At 35.6% G+C, this 15,499-nt stretch overlaps 1 protein-coding gene across 1 annotated transcript; it reads left to right on the top strand.

The window, feature by feature from the left end:
* The first annotated feature begins 10,007 nt into the window (after positions 1–10,007).
* LOC104221165 (uncharacterized) lies at positions 10,008–14,761 on the top strand. The gene is made up of 2 exons (XM_009772159.2): positions 10,008–10,332; positions 14,223–14,761. The coding sequence occupies exons 1-2, from the start codon at positions 10,179–10,181 to the stop codon at positions 14,504–14,506; spliced, it is 438 nt and encodes a 145-aa protein (XP_009770461.1). The 5' UTR covers positions 10,008–10,178; the 3' UTR covers positions 14,507–14,761.
* The last annotated feature ends 738 nt before the right edge of the window (positions 14,762–15,499 follow it).

Below are 15,499 nucleotides of genomic sequence, written 5' to 3' on the forward strand. Positions count from 1 at the left end.
GGAAGAATTAGCTAAAATAATTGTTTTAGGTTGTTTACCTTTTAGTTTTGCTTCTTCACCGTATCTTGTTACTTGTATTCAAAGAATTTATAACCCTTTGTTTAAAGGTATTCCTAGAAGTACTTGCAGAGCTGATATCTTTAGGCTTTTTGGACAATATCAAACATATATACGTTATTTGTTCGCCAGTCTTTCTTGTAGAGTTTCTCTTACTTCTGATATTGGTCGTGATATAAATGAAAATGATTATTTGACTGTACATGCCATTAGATAGATGATAATTTTTGTATGCAAAAACGTATTATTGCTTTTAAATATGATGAAGATCAAAGTCATATTAGTGCATTTATAAGTAATACTATGCATGAAGTTGCTATATTTTATAATCTTGCAGAAAAAGTTTTGTATATGTCATTTGATAATGCTTCTAACAACAATGCTGCTATTACAATATTAAAATTGCATCTACACCCACCACTCCGTGAAATATTTCATGTTAGATGTGCATCATATTCATAACTTGATTGGCCTTGAATTATTTAGAGATGAAATCATTTAGTTAGGAGAGCTGTTGGTGTAATTCAAGAAAATAATAGAAGTCCTAGATTAAATGCATTTAAGGAAAAATGTGTACACTATGGATTAAAATCAATACTCATGCCCGAAGAAATAGTTACTAGGTAAAATTATACTTATTTATTCTTAAGATGTTGTTACAAATATAGAATGCCTATAACTGAAGTTGCTAATTCTCATTGTACCGATCCTAGCCGTTTGTTAACATCTAGAACTTGGAATGTCATTGAAGATGTTGTACAATTTTTACAAAAATTTATGTGACTACACTTGAGTTTTCTGGAGCTTATTATCTTACTATTGTAAATGGTTTAGTTCATATTGCTGAATTTTCTCTTTTACTACATAATTTGAAGAAGAAAGAAGGATATACTTCTATTGCTGAATCTATGCTAGATAAGTTTAAAAAATATTTCTACCCAATTCCCCATATTTACCTAATTGGTGTTATTTTAAACCTTACTATCAAAATGATAAAGTGTCGCCAATTAATCAGTGCTTTATATACTTATATGGATATTGGACCAACTGAAACTCCTGATGTTGAAACTTTTATTTCTGATCTACACAAACATTTACAAACTTTATATAATCATTATGCTAACATTGTTGATGCTTCTTCGGTTGTAGATGAAAATATTCCTTCAAGTAATACTTCAACATTTGGAACAACTTTGGATGATGATGTTGGTGTTCAAGATTATTTGATTTGGTTTACACTAGGAGAGCATCAACAAACCAGAAACAGGAATATTGATGAACTCCAATTCGACTTACAAAAGTCACTAGAGCCCCTCACAAAGGATTTTCTACCGCTGGATTAGTGGAAGAGCAACTCAAATCAATTTCCTATTCTTTCGGCCATGACTCGAGACGTGCTAAATGTGCCGATTTCAACAGTCGCATCAGAGAGTGCATTTAGCCAAGCAAGGCATGCAACAACTAGGAGATACTCATTATTCATTGGGCATAAATGCTTTGGAAATTCTAGTGTGGTTCAGAGATTGGATAAGATTAGAACGGCGAAATCAAGGGCGTGCCGAGATAGACGAAGCGGAGGACCAAGAAATTGGAGATATAATGGTTTATGGTTCTGATTCAACCAATGCCGGAAACCAAGAACCTCATGTTGACATGGAAGAACTTACAAAAATGATGCAAAGCATGTGATATACTATTTCTTATTTTTTTATAAATTTTTAATTTGCAAGTTCAAAAATAAAAAAATCAAAAAAGAACTTGCAAATTAATTTGAAGTATTAAAAATATAAAATGAAAGCCTTCAGAGTTTGTTCCTTACATATTGCCTATTGGTCTTATTAAATAATTTTTTGTAGCCACTTACTTTCTAATTTTAATTTTAAAATTTTAAATTTCAAATTTCAAATTTCAAATTGTAAAGTTTAAACTTCAAAATTTAATTCTAAGCCTTAAAAGTTTGCAAACACTTAAGTATCAATAACATTAAATAAGAAAAACAAAATTTAATTTATATATATATATATATATATATATATATATATATATATATATATATATATATATATATATATATATATATTAGCTCGGCCCGCACGAACCCGTTAAACTCGAACCTGGATGGGCCCAAAATAACCCAAAAAAATTCAATCCGCCACCAGCCCGTTATCCCAGCCCACTAACCAACCCGGTCCATTAACGGATGAACTGTTTTTTTTTGTTCAGCTCCTCTCAACCCACCCCTTAAACACCTTAGTAAGAATAGATTATTTTTGCATGTAAGGGCGGGTTATAGTATAACAGAGTGGGTTCAATTCAACCATTATCTTTGGCACATATATCAGATATAGGTAGAAATGATATGTTTGAAATCTAGAAAATGGAACGAATTGAGGGGTTCAGAAAATTTCGAATCCATGAATCCGCCTCTGATCACACGAAAGTCACATCATATAAATTTAGAAAAGCTAATGGATGAAATTCAAAAATAGCCAGATTTACAACTGATCGTTCAAAAATAGCCCAGTTTCAAAAGTAATCGAAATTTAGCCACTTTTCATGTAAAGATAAATCTGAGCAAAAACACTGTTCAAAACCTGAAAATACGCCAGTATATTATGCTGGAGTTCCAGCATAAGTATACTTGAACTCCAACATATTATACTGGAGTTCCAGCATAAGTATACTTGAACTCCAGCATATTATACTGGAGTTCCAGGATAAGTATGTTGGAACTCTAGCATAATATGATGGAGTTCCAGTATAAGTACACTAGAACTCCAGCATAATATACTGGAGTTCCAGCAAGTATACCTGTCCCCCCAGAGGCGGACCTACACTAGAGGTTGAGGGGTCACGAGACCCCGTTAGCCTTGGTCAAAAACCATGTATATATCTATTATATATATTTATATATATATTGAGGACTCTCATATATTTTCCTTGGCCCCTTATACATTGAAAGTTGCGCAGACTGATTGGTATTAGCGGCCAATGTGTTTTCCTTCCTGCACCTGGATACCTGAGATCGAACCCCATTTTCAAATCATTTGTCTTTTTTGTTTCTTTTCTTTTTTGGTTACTTTTTCTTTAAGTCAACAATAATTACTACTCCTTTTTGTTACTTTACTACTGCTCCCTTAATTAGTAGGCAATTGGTTTATTTTTTTCTTTTATATTTTTTGAATTAATTTGGTATTAACTTATTTTATTCATTTTCAAATTCTCCCTTGCTTGGAACTTTCTCTTTTTTTAAAAGTTTTATCTCCTATACATCTAGGAGGAAATAAAACATATTATTTTCTATATCAGATACATACTTTCTTATTCTAATTAGTGATACCTAAATATTTAACTAATTAACATCTAATTAGCTAGACATTGGGATATTATATACAAGAATTTATACATTAAAGTTCAAACTTTGCATGGTTTGCATATATAAAACTACGAATTCAAGTATGAGCGGATAATGTTATATATGTGCCAAATTATTTATGTTAGTAAATATTGAATTTGTATTTTCGATATTATAATCAGTAAGTTTTCAAAGAATTAACATGTCAAACATCGCCGCTGGTAATTGACATATTTAAAGGTAGTGGTGCCCCCGGCGCTCCAATCCTGGGTCCGCCTCTGAGTCCAACATAATATACTAGAGTTTGGAGTATCGGTGCTCCAGTCTCCATAATATTATGCTGGACCGGTCTCTGTTGCAGCAAAATAGTGGCTATTTTTCATTGACTTGGTAAATGCTGACTATTTTTGAATGACCAGTCCGAAAAGTGGCTATGTTTACCTTACTTGTCCTGCAAATTGATGTTATGCTCAGTTAAATAATCTCAAATACAACCTTGGAATTTTTTGTGTGTTCCGGATTTTAGGAAGAAAGTTCAAATAAAAGGTACAGAATATGGATCCTGTTATAAAACAAAGACTATAAAGTAAAGACAAGTATAGAGAGAAACTAATATATTATTCGAACTCAAACTGATGTACATAATGAACTGAAATCTCTTCTATTTATAGAAGAAAGGAAGTTACTCTGTAAGCTGCTACTACAAGCTGCAGTGTAAGCTACTATAAGCTGCTGTGTAAGCTGCTACAAGCTGCTGTGTAAGCTGCTGCTGTACCAGATATGGATAATCTTCTACTGAGATCAATATTTATCCATAACAGAGTACTGAATGGATAAGCTTATTATATTCGGTATGGATAATCTTCTACCGGGGGTAATGTTTATCCATAACCGGGTACCGAAGTGATAAGCTTCTTCAGAAAGCTTATTTCCAATATAGTACTAAATAGATAAACATATTTACGGTGGAGTCCCATATGGATAAGCTTCTTTAGGAAGCTTATTTACAATGGAGTACTAAATGAACATCCATAATATAATATATTTATAACACTCCCCCTTGGATGTTCATTAAAAGATAATGTGTCTCATTAAAACCTTACTAGGAAAAATCACGTGGGAAAAAAATTCTAGTGAAGGAAAAAGAGTACACATATTTAGTAATACGCATTGTTAGGTGCCTCATTAAAAACCTTATAAGGAAAATCCCATGGGAAAAAACCTTAGTAAGGGAAAAAGAGTGCATCGCGTATTTTACTCCCCCTGATGAAAACCTTGTTTCAAATATTTGAGTCTCCGCATTCCAATCTTGTATACCATCTTCTCAAAAGTTGAAGTTGGCAAAGATTTAGTGAATAAATCTGCTGGATTATTACTTGAACGGATTTGTTGCACATCAATGTCACCATTTTTCTGAAGATCGTGTGTGTAGAATAATTTTGGTGAAATGTGCTTCGTTCTATCTCCTTTTATAAATCCTCCCTTCAATTGGGCTATGCATGCAGCATTGTCTTCGTATAAAATTGTGGGTCTTTTCTCACATTCCAAACCACATTTTTCTCGAATAAAATGAATTATTGATCTCAACCATACGCATTCCCTACTTGCTTCATGAATAGCTATTATCTCAGCGTGATTTGAAGAAGTAGCAACAATAGATTGCTTTGTGGAGCGCCATGATATGATAGTACCTCCATATGTAAATACGTAGCCGGTTTGAGATCGAGCTTTATGGGGATCAGATAAATAACCTGCATCTGCATAACCAACAAGGTCTGCACTATCTTTGTTAGCATAAAACAAACCCATATCAAGAGTTCCCTTTAAATATCGCAATATATGCTTAATCCCGTTCCAATGTCTCCGTGTAGGAGAAGAACTATATCTTGCTAGTAAATTAACAGAAAATGCTATGTCAGGCCTTGTAGCATTAGCAAGATACATTAGTGCACCAATTGCACTGAGATAGGGTACTTCGGGACCAAGGAGTTCCTCGTCCTCTTCTGGAGGTCGGAACAAATCCTTATTCACTTCAAGTGATCGAACAACCATTGGTGTACTCAATGGGTGCGCTTTGTCCATGTAAAAGCGTTTTAAGACCCTTTCTGTATAGGCAGATTGATGGATAAAGATCTCGTCTGCTAAATGTTCAATTTGCAGACCAAGACAAAGTTTTGTCTTTCCAAGATCTTTCATCTCAAATTCTTTCTTAAGATATTCAATTGCCTTTTGGAGCTCTTCTGGAGTTCCAACAAGATTTATGTCATCAACATAAACAGCAAGTATAACAAATTCTGATGCCATTTTCTTTATAAAAATACATGGACAAATAACATCATTTATGTAACCTTCTTTCAGCAAATATTCACTAAGGCGATTATACCACATGCGCCCAGATTGCTTTAAACCGTACAAAGATCTTTGTAATCTGATTGAATACATTTCCTGAGATTTTGCTTCAGGCATTTTAAATCCTTCAGGAATTTTCATATAAATTTCATTATCAAGTGAACCGTACAGATAAGCTGTAACTACATCCATTAGATGTATTTCAAGCTTTTCATGTAGTGCTAAACTGATGAGATATCGAAATGTTATGGCATCCATAACAGGTGAATATGTTTCATCAAAATCGACTCCAGGTCGTTGTGAGAATCCTTGTGCAACAAGGCGAGCTTTGTATCTTTCAACTTCATTTTTATCATTCCTTTTTCGCACAAAAACCCATTTATGACCAACTGGTTTTATACCAGCAGGTGTTTGGACTACTGGTCCAAAGACCTCTCTTTTAGCAAGTGACTTCAATTCCGATTGAATTGCCTCTTGCCATTTTGGCCAATCAGATCTTTGTCGACATTCTTCGACAGATCGAGGTTCAAGATCCTCACTATCTTGCATAATATTAAGTGCAACATTATATGCAAAAATATTATCCACCACTATTTCAAATCGATTTAAATTAATCCCATCACCGTTCGAACTTATTAAAAGTTCCTCACTCACATGAGCTTCGGGTTCATTGATTTCTTCAGGAATCTCAGAACTAATCAGATTTTGGGTCTCTTCAGGAGATCCCTTCATAGTATCGTTTTGATCATTTGTCGATTTTCTTTTTCGAGGATTTCGATCCTTAGAACCCAAAGGCCTACCACGCTTCAGGAGTGCTTTAGGTTCACTAGCTCTCATGCTAGTAGATAGTCCTACTGGGACATCAATCGGATAGGCACATTCTCTGCTGGGATATGTGACTTAGTTATCCTTTTCAAATCAGTAAATGCGTCTGGCATTTGATTTGCTATATTCTGTAAATGGATGATCTTATGGACCTCCTGATTACATATAGGGGTACGGGGATCAAAGTGAGATAATGATGAAACTTTCCACACAATTTCTCTTTTGATTTCCTTTTTCTCTCCCCCTAATTGTGGGAAATTTGTTTCATCAAACCGACAATCTGCAAATCGAGCAGTAAATAAATCTCCTGTCAATGGTTCAAGATAGCGAATAATAGAGGGTGATTCAAACCCAACATATATTCCTATCCTTCTCTGTGGTCCCATCTTACTACGTTGTGGTGGTGCTACTGGCACATATACAGCACATCCGAAAATTCGTAGATGGGCAATATTTGGTTCATGACCAAAAACTAATTGTGACGGAGAATATTTATTATAATGTGTCGGTCTGAGACGGATAAGTGATGCTGCATGCAAGATAGCATGGCCACAAACAGTAGTGGACAATTTTGTTTTCATAAGTAGTGGTCTTGCTATCAATTGCAGGCGTTTAATAAATGACTCTGCAAGGCCATTTTGAGTATGAACATAAGCTACAGGATGTTCAACTTTTATCCCAACGGATAGACAATAATCATCAAAAGCTTGAGATGAGAATTCTCCAGCATTATCAAGGCGAATAGCCTTTATAGGATAATCTGGGAATTGTGCCCTTAATCGAATTATTTGGGCTAATAGCTTTGCAAACGCCAGGTTGCGAGATGATAGTAGGCACACATGAGACCATCTTGAAGATGCATCTATTAGGACCATAAAATATCTAAACAACCCACTTGGTGGGTGAATAGGTCCACATATATCCCCATGTATACGCTCTAAAAAGGCAGGGGATTCAATACCAACCTTCATCGGTGATGGTCTAGTGATCATTTTTCCTTGATAACAAGCATCACAAGAAAATTCGTCATTTGTAAGAATCTTCAAGTTCTTTAATGGATGCCCACTCGAATTTTCAGTAATTCGTCTCATCATTATTGATCCGGGATGGCCCAAACGGCCATGCCAAAGCACAAAAGTATTTGAATCCGTAAACTTCTGGTTTACGATAGAGTGTGCTTCAATTGTACTAATTTTTGAATAGTATAAGCCAGAAGATAAAGTTGGTAACTTTTCTACAATGCATTTCTGGCCAGAAATATTCTTTGTAATACAAAGATATTCCCTGTTCATTTCATCTATTGTCTCTACATGATACCCATTTCGGCGGATATCTATAAAACTCAACAAGTTTCTTCGGGACTTGGAGGAGAACAATGCATTGTCTATAATAAGTTTTGTTCCCTTAGACAGAAATATTATGGCTCTTCCGGAGCCTTCAATCAAACTTATATTACCAGAAATTGTTGAAACATTTGCTTTTTCCTTATGCAAATAAGAAAAGTATTTCTGATCGTTGAATATGGCATGAGTTGTTCCACTATCAATAACACAAATATCTTCATGATTTGTCTTTGATCCAAACATAATTTGAGGGTTATCCATATTCTTCAAAATAACATAAATAAAATATATTATAGTAAACATCATTATCAAAGCATAACTTTTATTTATGTACAACAATTACATAACCATACTATCTATTACAAACAACAAAAATTAAAATATTTACATTTCTACAGATTCACTACCGATTACATGACTTATTTCTCCTTCTGGGAGTGCAAAGTAATCAGCTACATCCAAATGCATGAAGTCTAAATTATCTTCAGAAATAAAATTTGCTTCAGCATTTTTCTCTGTCTTCTTCAGGGAGGCTTGATAAAGCTCAACCAGGTGCTTTGGCGTACGACAAGTACGTGACCAGTGCCCTTTTCCTCCACATCTATAGCATGCATTTTCTACATTTGGCGCTTGCACCGCTTCATGCTTTTGTTCCTTCCTTTTCCACTGCTGGTGGTGAGGAGGCTTCTTTGGTGCATTATTATTACCATGATTGGGGTTTCTTCCCCGACCACGGCCATGACCACGACTGGGGCCACGACCTCTTCCACGTTTAGCTTGGTGGAAGTTCGTCTCATTCACTTCAGGGAATGGACAAGAACCAATAGGTCGGCTTTCATGATTTTTCATTAATAGCCCATTATGTTGCTCTGCTATAAGAAGATGTGAGATAAGTTCAGAATACTTTTTAAATCCCATCTCTCGATATTGCTGCTGCAGGAGCATATTCGAGGCATGAAAAGTGGTGAAAGTTTTCTCCAACATATCATGATCAGTAATATTATCACCACATAATTTTAATTGGGAAATAATTCTGAACATAGCAGAATTATACTCACTGATAGATTTAAAATCTTGTAGCCTTAGATGAGTCCAATCATAACGTGCATGTGGAAGAACGACCATCTTCAGGTGGTCATATCTATCTTTCAAATTATTCCACAATATGACTGGATCTTTAATAGTGAGATATTCCATTTTCAGGCCCTCATCAAGGTGATGGCGTAGGAATATCATTGCTTTGGCACGGTCTTGGTTCGATGCCTGATTATTATCCATGATGGTGTCTGCCAGACCCATCGCATCAAGATGAATTTCAGCATCAAGCACCCAAGACATGTAGCTTTTGCCTCATATATCCAGGGCTACAAATTCAAGTTTAGAAAGATTTGACATTATTTAGGAAAAGAAAGTTCTTACCTCAAATACTTTCAAAATATTTGCTCGAGATGGTAGAGCTTCGTGCTGATAACGTGTTATAAAACAAAGACTGTAAAGTAAAGACAAGTATAGAGAGAAACTAATATATTATTCGAACTCAAACTGATGTACATAATGAACTGAAATCTCTTCTATTTATAGAAGAAAGGAAGCTACTCTGTAAGCTGCTACTACAAGCTGCTACTACAAGCTGCTACTACAAGCTGCAGTGTAAGCTACTATAAGCTGCTGTGTAAGCTGCTACTACAAGCTGCTGTGTAAGCTGCTGCTGTACCAGATATGGATAATCTTCTACTGAGAGCAATATTTATCCATAACAGAGTACTGAATGGATAAGCTTATTATATCCGGTATGAATAATCTTCTACCGGGGGTAATGTTTATCCATAACCGGGTACCGAAGTGATAAGCTTCTTCAGGAAGCTTATTTCCAATATAGTACTAAATAGATAAACATATTTACGGTGGAGTCCCATATGGATAAGCTTCTTCAGGAAGCTTATTTACAACGGAGTACTAAATGAACATCCATAATATAATATATTTATAACAGATCCAGGGGTTATCTTTTGTTACTTGTGAGGAGTTTCAGGCGGATTGGGTCAATCTTTTTGCGGGTTTATGAGTTGTTAGGTGGACTTTTATGGGTTGATTTGTTGTGTTTATTGGGCTACTTGATTTTTGAAAGGTATATTAAAGGAATATTGCTAAACCGGGTTCGGGTCGCCCAAAGAGGTCCCTTCCGCACCCAACACCAACTCCGTATATGATGAGCTTCAAAGGAAGGAATCAAATCAGTAAGCTAAGCGATGGAGTCAAAGTGGAGGAATATATTGACTCTACTTTACACGACTATGATAGTAATACACGGAGTAAGAGCATGGACTGGTGAAATCCATGGCAGAGTTGTTTGTGATGTGTGCGCTGACTCTTCAATTGGTCCTGAAGATCATGTTTTAGAAGGTCCATTTTCTTTACTAATTTTCGTTTTTTTACCCCTATTCATGTGTTACTCTTATCCAGTACTGAAATTCCGTAATGGGCTTGTGTTCTGCTGGTTTGCTTTTATTAGTTCATCTTTGATTAATATCTTTTTGAGTACTTTCTGGATGATTTGAGTTAAGTTAACCATACAAGATAAACTAATTAAGATCTATTAGGACTCGTATTTTAATATATGAAGAAATCAAAAAAAGAAGCAAGCTCATAATAACGGAACATTTGATGGTTTTAGGGTTTGCAGTGCATTCGTCTTTTTCTCCTTCTGCACCAAAAACTCAACCGAGAGTGTAATGGGGAAACAACTTTTTAGGTATTTTTCAGTTTGTTATCTCCTAAGCTTCAGTTCAGTTTGTAATCTCACCTAGGCTTTTATTGTCTTAAAAGAGAAGTCGTTAAAACATAAATTTAATATTTCTTTTCAAGATTAAGTTTGATAATCATTTTGTGATTAGTTAAAGTGTAATTATGCAAGCCAAGTTTAATTTTGTCAAGCTCTTTCGTATGAGTTTAATCTTTTTGATGTGTTACACTGCGGCTATGCAAAGGCAAGAACCTTTCTGAAGGTTTAAATATTTATACTGCTAATGATACTTAGATCAGAAGAAAAAAATGTGGGCCTTTGGTATGTGGTTTGTGGCACAGAAAGTACTGTCGATCTTGCTAAGGATGATCATAAATCTGGAGGATCTTAGACTGAAATAGTGACTTGAAGAAAGAATATACATGTCTTCTGTTTTCACAAACTAAAGCCACTTATCTTTTGTGTGGTCATAGCATATCAAAATAAAAGGCCACACATATTCATCATTAGTAGAAAACAGTACTGTCGATGTACTTGACGTTTCCGTTTAGAACATAAAGTGGAATAGCAAGATGTTAGGTATTTTTATATTAATAATTAATTAAGGTTATGTGCAAAATATATGGTACTTAACTATAGTTAAGTACTAGCAATTTTAGTTAGATAAAGTGACATGTGTCATTTGTGTATTGGTCGGGTATAAACACCCGACGCGGCTAAGTTCTTACCTGAGATGATTGGCCTTACTTGGGTCATAGTTAGTGCTATTTGCAGTGTATTTAAATTTTTATTCATGCTTTAATTATTTAAATGATTGTTCATGACTATGCTGACCCTGACCTAGTGGTAGAATCAGAAAGATTGGTCGGGTTGAGATTTAATGCTCTCATAGTAAGGGATGTTTGATGTTTCCCCCTTTTTCACGAACTACAGAGCCAACCTTTCAAGTTAGGTAAAAAATTGGTAGCCACCATCTTAAGTAAGGAAGTAGACGCCTTTATTAATTAAAAGAAAAAGAGAAAAAGAAAAGAAGAGAGAATGAAATCAGAGAGTGGAACAACTCTTTGTGGAGAAATGAAGGCCTTTCTTTTTCCTTTTGTCTTTTTGTTTGGGGGTTTTGGGGGTGGAGGGTGATATTTGAGTGGTGGGCGGTAGAAGGAGACAACTTCCTTCTTTTTAGCTTAAAGTGCATGGTAGACTGTGCGAACGAAGTTAAAAATGAGTTGGCTGTAGCATTGAGTATGCTAGTGGAAAGAAAACATTTTGTTGAGTCTTATTGGATTGGATTCTCCAATAAATTAGAGAAAGAAAGAAGGTAAGTTTGAAGATTCATAGGGCTGTTTGCTAGTAAATAGCGAGGCCAAATTTTAGAGAACTCAACTTCTGGAATCCTAATATATGAAGATTTGAAGGGAGGTGGATATCTAGCATACTGGAGAGAAATTTAATAGTATTACTCATTTTACTTTAGCTTCAGTAAGTTTTGAAGTCTGAAGTATTTGTACTATCTGATATCTGATTCTTTATCTGCAGCACGAACGGGAATTTTTTCTTTTGTCCTTCCCTGCTTCCATCTATCCGCTGGTGCAGGCTTAACATGGAAATATAGGCTAAGCAGCTCTCTCTTTCTTCCCGCGCTACTAGGAGAGTAACACAAATGGTAATGTGAAATTGTGAATCTAACACCCCCCCCCCCGGGGGGGGGGGAGCATGCCTTCTTTTTAATTGAAAAATTCCTAAGTTTTAGTAATGAACAGGTGAGGTGAGGTTTGTGGCATAGGAGGTCACCCACATATTCTTCCATAAAAAATAACATGATTGTCATTGCTCTACTAGACACAAGATGGATACGAAGTCTCTGTTATAGCCTTTCTTGTTACTTTCTGTACTTCCATCTGGCTGCTATCCCTTGTTTGGTTTGTCAACTACTCTTTGTTAGTTATGGGCTTTGCTAAGTTATGTGCTCTGATTTTTTCCATTTTCTTAGGATGGGGGCACTAGAGAATAATGATATTGAACTGAGTCATATGAAGTAAGGAATACCTATTTGATGACTTTTGGAGAATATTCTTCAAGAAAGCATGAAAGAAAGAATTTCATCTAGCCTCTGTTTAATGTATGATGTGACACCCCATTAGTAGAGCTCTAATCCTTGTATGTTTGTTAATACCTTATTCGGCTATCAGTTGGATATCTATGGTTTCCTTAATCTCAAATGGTGGGTGATAATTAAATTAGATAAGAGCTTGAAAGATTTTGATACATCACATATTTTTGGATACATGAATGGCCGAACCGACTCTCAGAAGTATCTACAGTTTCAAGGATAACCTGCTCAGCCTACTCGTTAACCATCTAGATTCTGAACATTATCTAATTTAACAAACAGTTTCAAGGATAACCTGCTCAGTCGACTCTCAGAAGTATCTACAGTTTCAAGGATAACCTGCTCAGCCTACTCGTTAACCATCTAGATTCTGAACATTATCCTAGATCGTTGTGCAGATACATACATTGGAAACGTTTTTGTATTATCATAGCTGTGCTATTTCACTTTAGAAAAGACTTATAGCTGGTCTCCAGCATATCTGATTGACTATCTTATGTAGCTCAGATCATTTGAGTGATAGAATACAATGTTGAGCAGTTGCATGTGTTTTCTACCAGGATTGTCTTCGTGGTTGCTTCTTACTTAGCTGCTGCAGGAACATGGTGGAAAAGAATTCATGGGCTGTGCTGCTTCAAACTCTTTTTGTCCAGAAACTTCATTCCATGGGCAGGGTTTTATAGTTAGGTGCTGCTGTTAACACCTCGAGCTTGTTGTGTAGAATGTGCTCTGATTTGTATAGTGGCAGGTTAAAGGAGTAATTAAAGATCACAAAACTTGAGGTAGTAACAAAACTTCTCTTTCCCAGCGGAAAGGATAAATTCCAAGTATTTTCAGTTGTCATTATCTACTTTAAGATTAGCTTATAAAAGGGCAGCCCGGTGCACTAAGCTCCCACTATGTGCGGGGTCCGGGGAAGGGCCAGACCACAGGGGTCTATTGTACGCAGTCTTACCCTACATTTCTGCAAGAGATTGTTTCCACGGCTCGAAGTCGTGAAATCTTGGTCACATGGCAGCAACTTTACCAGTTATGCCAAGGCTCCCCTTCTTAAGATTAGCTTATAATGGTATTAAGTTAGTTTGCTTTTCCTTTCCTCCTCTACTTCTCAAGATTCTGGTGTTGTTTTTTCTCTTTCGAGATGAGATATCTCCAGGACAATTTTTATTAGTACTATAAGAGCAAAGAAGGCCAAAAACCAACTGTTTGTACTTTACAATGGACAATTCGGGACATAAATTGTCTGGCATTATGTCTGATTTACATGCAACTTTGAGGTTTGCTCGGCTAAATTTTCTGCTGGTTAAGGTGATTTCGAGCATTGATGCTGTGTCAACGATCAATAAAACATTATCTGTTACAAAACCATGTGCTATAGATACACAAATAGATTCATATTTTGGTGTCACTACTTGAGGGTGTTCATCTTGTTTCTTGTTGCAGGTGCTGAGGTTGCTGTTCTTTGTATAACTAAATCTGGGGAAGTTCTAAATTATCAGGCATTCACAAACTCAAGGGGCATTTACAGAGTAGCAGAGACAATGCCAGAGAGTGATCGTTGGGATGCATGCCTTGCGAGATCCATTAACAGCTTCCATGAACACTGCAAACATATACTAGATGGAAAATCGGGTGTGAAGTTCAGCTATAATCATCCTTCTGGGCATTCCCACACAGTCAGACCATTTGTTTATCGTCCAGCCAGTGTCCCAACATTCTGCATCTAGTAAAACTATACACATTCTAAGGGCTGTATGTTCTTGATCATGTTGTTGTATAACTTGGTTGCAGTGATTTAATTGGAAACCTAATTGCAATCTGGCCATACCTGTTGTAAACTGTCTTATGTACGTATACTCAGCAATTAGGGAACCTCCTCACAAGTGCTAGTTCCTCATTTTGGAGTTTCCAATTGCTTGACAACATCTGTAGAATGGCCATTACTTGGCAAAAAGACAATTAGTGAATATTCTTTAGTCAAAGTTCTTCTGTTCCGAGTATTTTTTTTTTCTTTTAAAAAAAGTATGATGCAATGGGAGTTTTTTTCCCTTGAAAAGCTATTTCACCCCCTCCACTTTTTACCTTCTTAAAGGGGAAAAGAAAAGATGAACAAAAGAAATACTGTAGTCATATCTCTGCTCTACTATTACTTACGTCCTTTGTGTTTCCCTTTGTAGTGCTATTGAGAAAAACTATCGGAAATTATCCTCCCAACGAAACGTAGCTTGTGAAGTTTTAGTATTATATCACAACTTCAGGGAATAAAGTTTATTTATTGGCGATTTCTTGCATAGCTACAAGGATTTGAATTTTGAAGGCCATTTTAAAGCTTCATGGGATGCATAAAAAAGAGAAATAACGGACTTGAAGTATGATAATGGAAATATCTAAATTCTGATGTGAAAGCATATATTTGTTCTTTACCCTTTCCAAAATAAAATCGATATTTTCTGGAAGCTACAGTAAGCTAATATAGAGTATTTCTTATCATATCGGAGAAAGAAAAAAAAGATTACGTTAATTAAAGATAGGCGCAATGGCTTTCTGGCCACTTAAACTTGTACCGGATTTTAAAATCGATATACCAACTTTCATTATTCCCATTTGAACACTCAAACTTGACCGACCGAGTACAAATAAATACATTCAGTAGTGCGTGTATATCAATTGTGCTGTACAACACGTCATATACTAGACTATTTATTACTTGACATGTGTTA

The sequence above is a fragment of the Nicotiana sylvestris genome, chromosome 7, assembly GCF_000393655.2.
Source record: "Nicotiana sylvestris chromosome 7, ASM39365v2, whole genome shotgun sequence".
Lineage (NCBI taxonomy): Eukaryota > Viridiplantae > Streptophyta > Magnoliopsida > Solanales > Solanaceae > Nicotiana > Nicotiana sylvestris.

Coding starts and splice junctions, on each gene's coding strand:
- LOC104221165 (XM_009772159.2), top strand. CDS start 10,179: ATGGAGTCAAAGTGGAGGAATATATTGACTCTACTTTACACGACTATG. Junction 10,333..14,222: donor TGAAGATCATGTTTTAGAAG/GTCCATTTTCTT, acceptor TTCTTGTTGCAG/GTGCTGAGGTTGCTGTTCTT.